The 4,898-nt window shown below is 56.5% G+C and overlaps 1 protein-coding gene across 1 annotated transcript; it reads right to left on the reverse strand.

The window, feature by feature from the left end:
• Positions 1-275: 275 nt before the first annotated feature.
• MEX3B (mex-3 RNA binding family member B) lies at positions 276-4,535 on the reverse strand. The gene is made up of 2 exons (XM_032618120.1): positions 3,925-4,535; positions 276-3,094 (listed from the first exon to the last, which is right to left on the reverse strand). Exons 1-2 carry the CDS (start codon positions 4,202-4,204, stop codon positions 1,647-1,649), a joined length of 1,728 nt encoding a protein of 575 aa, XP_032474011.1. The 5' UTR covers positions 4,205-4,535; the 3' UTR covers positions 276-1,646.
• Positions 4,536-4,898: the final 363 nt, after the last annotated feature.

The following is a 4,898-nucleotide window of genomic DNA, read 5'->3' on the forward strand; positions in this document are numbered from 1 at the left end:
CTAGGCACTGTGCCCACAAATGTCTAATGAGGAAGCTCTGATTCGGTAGATAACTTGCAATTAAAAAAAAAAAATACTGTTACCCACGGCCTAACCATCCAACCAAACACAACCTCGGCCTCTTTTGAAAGTCCACTCTATTGATAAAATACTGACATAATACGCCTGGAAGTTGCATCTTTCAATTTGTCACTTCAGAGTGATTCCTTATAAAGGTAGACTCCGAGAAGCTTAAAAAAAAAAAAAAAAAATCAAGTTACCACACAAGATAGATTTTCTTCAATATTTTATTTATATAGAAATACTTAAAAAATGAAGTAGCACCATTACTTAAGTTTTACCTTTATTATGTAGAACTTTAAATGTCAGAAAAATAAAACTCTTGATACAATTTCAAATCTTGTCTCAGCAAATATAATATTAGTATTTGACCATGAGGTTAAAGGCCCTTTATCATAAAATAAAATATACTTTGTTTTTTTAAACTTTGCTCAGTAAAGTACATTTAAGCTCAAGTAACATCACCTACATATACATAAACAAGTGGTAAACAAATGTATTAAAATAGAAATACTAAAACTATAGTGGTGCAACAGAATTTTTGTAACTTGCACTGAATTCTATTTATACAAATGTTAGAAAGCATCAACAGTTCCTTTTGACATGTTTATACATTTCCGTTTTTTGTAATAATATAGAATAAAATATGCTTTATATCACTGAATAGAAAATATGCTGGGTGAAGCAGATCTAGAAGATTTGTCTGAACCTATAAAATCTCCATCCCAACAGAATACTGTTCAAAACATTACACATTTTATGGTTTGTAATTCCGTCACAATTGTGTGATTATTAAAATAATACAGTGTTCTTTGCCATAAGGCCATACTAAAATAAAAAGATTTAACCCAGCTACAAAAAAGTTCACTGAACTTAAATTAAAATACTTGTAAACATCTTTGCAATATGAAATATAATTTTTCAAGTCAAAAAAGAATAAAATACTTCAATCTGTATAATGCAATTTCTCTTTAAAACTTTTAAACGTTTTTTAATATATAAGAGATATGTTACAGTTTCTTTAACTTTAATAAAGCTGCAGTATCCTGGTTTCACAGGAACTCCTGGCCCTTCCACGAACATTCAAAAAGGATCCACTGTGTTCTATAATAAGCATCGTAGGAACCCAGCCACAAAGGGGAACACACTAAAACAGTCCACACATCCCATAGCACTATTATTACCATCTTCATCATAATAATTATTGTTCATTTTTTCCTACTTTAAGAAAATGGAAAACTTGTGGGGTTTTCTTCTTTTGGAAGCTTCCTATTAAGTACAGTGTAAAAACTATCATTACTAGAATGTCGCCGTTCCTATTATTTATAGAGCATGCATTTAAGGTGGTTCGGAGGTTTCCCAGGCTACAGTACTCTTGACGCAGATATCCTGGCAAGTTCCTTTGTTTAAAAATTGAAATTTAAAAAATGAGCGGATACTACAGCTTTCCAAGCTCCTCTTCGGATCTCAGAGTGTGAGCAGGGAGGCGGGGAGGAGAAGGTGGGGCACCAAGTAGGCAAAGAGGCGCTGGGGAGTGAGGATGGAGGGAAGCGGGTTCTCCATCCCCCGCGTGGTGCGCGCCGCCTTCAAGAAAAGATGCGGATGGCCTGAGTGACCGCGGTGTGGCAGACCGGGCATTCAGGCTCACTCTTCTCACAGATGCGGTTGGCGCACTCCATGCAAAAGAGGTTGTGGCCGCAGGGCACCAGTGCGGCGATTACTTCGCTCTCAAAGCACACGGAGCAGTCACGGCTGCCCTTACGCCGCAACCCAGAGGAGGAGGATGAAGAGCTGGACGAGGAGCTGGACGAGGACGAGGAGCCGGATGTGTCCGACGGCTGCAGGCCCGGCAGCTGCGCCCCAAGGCCGTTGGCATAGGCGGCGTAGGCCAGGCCCCCTCCGCCCGGGTCGCTGCGCACCCGGCGCGCCAGGTGGTGCTCGCCCGCCCCCGGAGCCATGTGCAAGGGCGGGGACAAACGGGGGCAGCTGGTGCCCGGGTGCAGCCGGCGGTGCACCAGCAACCCCAGGTTGGCGTTGGAGGGCGCGCTGGCGCCGCCCCCGGGAAAGACCACAGAGGAAGACGAAGCAGACGAAGATGCAGAGGAAGAGCAGGAAGAGGACACGGGAGCTGCAGGTCCGCCTCCCGGGGACCTCTCAAACTGGGCCCAGAGAAGTGGAGCCCCAGGCGGTGGGGCGGGAGCCGGGTCGAAGGTGGGCTGTAGCTCAGGACAGCCGTCAGGGGAAGGCACAGAAGCCTCCCCCGCCGTGTAGGTGTATCCATTGCCATTGTTGTTGTTTCCATTGTGAGCAAAGCTGAGCGCGGGGCTGGGGGGACTATAGTCCGCCAGGCGCGGGGTGGCAGCTGCACTGCCGCTGGTCCCCCCGCCGAAGTAAGAGTCTGTGGAGGCGCTGCCAAGCGAGCTGGAGCTGTCGTTGCGATAACTAGAGAAGGGCTTGCGGCCCGGAGTGGGCGTAATGCTGGGGGTGGGCTTGCTCCACAGGCTGCCTGGGCCGGACCCGCCGGACCCATGATGCAGATCAAAGCCCACATCAGTGCCATTGGCGTGGAAGTCGTTCTCATCTGTGAGCTCAATGATGCCGCCAGTGCGCAGGGCGATGTGCGCCTCGATCTCCTCGCGAGCTCGGTCCACGTTCTCAGGCATGCCGGTCACCTCGAACACCGGCTCCTTGTCGCGGCTGGGCGTCACGATGTACGTGTGCGTCTGCTGCTGGATGCGCTTGATCGTGGCGCCCTTGGGCCCCACCACGAGCCCCACCACGCGGTAGGGCACCCGCACCTGGATGGTGGTCTGCCCCGGCAGGTTAGGCGGCCCGGGCACTGCGCCGTTGAGCGCCGTGTTCTTATTCCGCGAGGCGCGGATCATGGAGAAGTGCTCGGCGGCAGAGATGATCTCCCTCCGAGCCATGGCCACATCCTCCTTCCTGCCCGTCACAACAAAGACAGGCTCCTCCCCACGAACTGGGGTCTTGATATAAGTGTTGGTCTTCGCCCGCAGTGCTTTGATTTTACAACCTGGGAGCCAGAGTGCAGGGGAGGGAGTGGGAGAGAGAGATAGACACGCCCATTACCCCGGGGTAACCGCGGGGACCTGGGACTGCCCGCGTACGGGGCAGCGGGAAGGCACAACGCGCGATGGGCGGAAAGGGGGCGGCTCCCTCACAGACCCCGGGCCGCTCCACGGGCTGGAAAGCGGGTTCCACCCGCGAGGCGCTCGAGGAACAGTCCGTTGGCTGCCCAGCCCTCCCCCAGTGACTGCGGTCGTCCCGAGTCAAACCCGAGAATCCCAGAAAAAGTCTGCTGGGGAGATGCCGCTGGTATCCAGCGGGACGCGCCGCCGTCCGCCCTGAAGACGAGGCAAAGGGTTCGGGGAAGGCGACCGAAGGCCGAGATCCTCCAGCGCGGGGGGGACTGGTGGGAATGGGGGGCAGTCCCGGGACCCATTGTTCCTCCTCTGGGCTCCATTCCGCTTTGCAGAAATCCAGAATCCTCCTCCCATCCGATGCTCACTCCTCCTCCTCCCCCCTCCCAAAGGACCGATCAAAGGCCCCCTCCCCCAAGCATCTTATATTTAAATTCTATTTCCCGGGTGGGCTGGGTGGGGGGCGCTAGGGGAGAAGGCAGTGATTTTCGCAGGAGAAAGTGCATCCCGCCGTGGCCGCGGCGCGGCTCTGGGAGACAGCCTGCCTGCACTTTCTTTGTCTGGGGCGCCGGCCCTTCGCGCGGCTCTTCGTCCCTCCCCAAGGCTCCCGGGCGCCGCGGATCTCGATTCCTCTCCCGCCTTCCCCGCGGGGCGGTGGCCCGAAACCCTCTCACCTCCAGCTGCCCATCCCTGACGGACCCACCTTGCCGCCCCACGATCTCGGCGACATGCTCGGAACTGGGCACCGGCACGCACTCGGTCATGTTCACGCTCTTCTTCCTCGGCTCGCTGTCGTACAGAGACGCGCCCTCGTCACTGTCCAGCCCCAGCAGGGAGAGCTGGTCGAGAGCGAGCTGCAGGGCTCTTTGGTCATCCAGGGTCTCTCCCCCGCCGCTGCCGCCGCCGCCGCCTCCCCCGCCGCCGCCTCCCCCGCCGCCGCCGCTGCCGTTGCGCTCCAGGTCTGCAAACAGCGAGCTGGGCATCGCTCGGCCGTGCGCACCGCGCCCCCGCCGGCCCTCTGCTCGGCGGCGAGAAACTGCGGCCACAAAGGCAGCCGGGAAGCGAGTGGTCAGGGGCGGAGAGGCCAGCCGGCTGCAGAGGGCTCCGTTGCTCCTTTCTCGGCGCCGGGAAGAGTGGGTCGCTCCTTGCGGTCCACGCCGGGCAGTGGCTGCGGGAGCCCCCGCCTGGGTCCCCACCCCAGATCTGCTGGCGGGTGGGGTGGGGGCAGAGCTCGAGCGGCGGCCGCGCGTGCCCACCAAGTGCCCGGCTGGCTGGCCACAATGCCGAGCGAGAAGCGAGCAGGCGAGCGACAGCAGCGTTTCTTTAAGGAGCCCCTCCCCGGCTCCTCCACTCCCTCCCGCCCGCCCGCCCGCCAGCCCTCACTCAGCGCTTTTTCCTCCTCTCCTCCCCGCCTCTTGACTGAGCCTCTGCAGCCAGACGGCTCCAGAGGGGGACGAGGGAGGCGCAACGTCACCGGCGGGAGCTGACTCTACAATGCTACTGACACTATCGCTGGGGGAGGCGATTGGCGCGCGCCGGGCCGGGGGCGGGCGGAGGCCGCAGGCTGAGCGAGCGGAGAGCGAGCGCCCCCCCCCCCCCACACCGCCGCGCTCGCCGCAGCCCGCCCCGTCCTCCTCCCGGCCGCGCCCCTCCCCCGCCGCCGCTAACGCCTCTCTT

Source organism: Phocoena sinus, chromosome 2 (genome assembly GCF_008692025.1).
Source record: "Phocoena sinus isolate mPhoSin1 chromosome 2, mPhoSin1.pri, whole genome shotgun sequence".
NCBI lineage: Eukaryota > Metazoa > Chordata > Mammalia > Artiodactyla > Phocoenidae > Phocoena > Phocoena sinus.

What these genes read in the sequence shown, in the direction of transcription:
- MEX3B (XM_032618120.1), bottom strand. Translation starts at nt 4,204, where the DNA reads ATGCCCAGCTCGCTGTTTGCAGACCTGGAGCGCAACGGCAGCGGCGGC. An exon ending in CGAGATCGTGGGGCGGCAAG is followed by an intron (nt 3,095 to 3,924) that starts GTGGGTCCGTCA and finishes TCTGGCTCCCAG; the next exon opens with GTTGTAAAATCAAAGCACTG.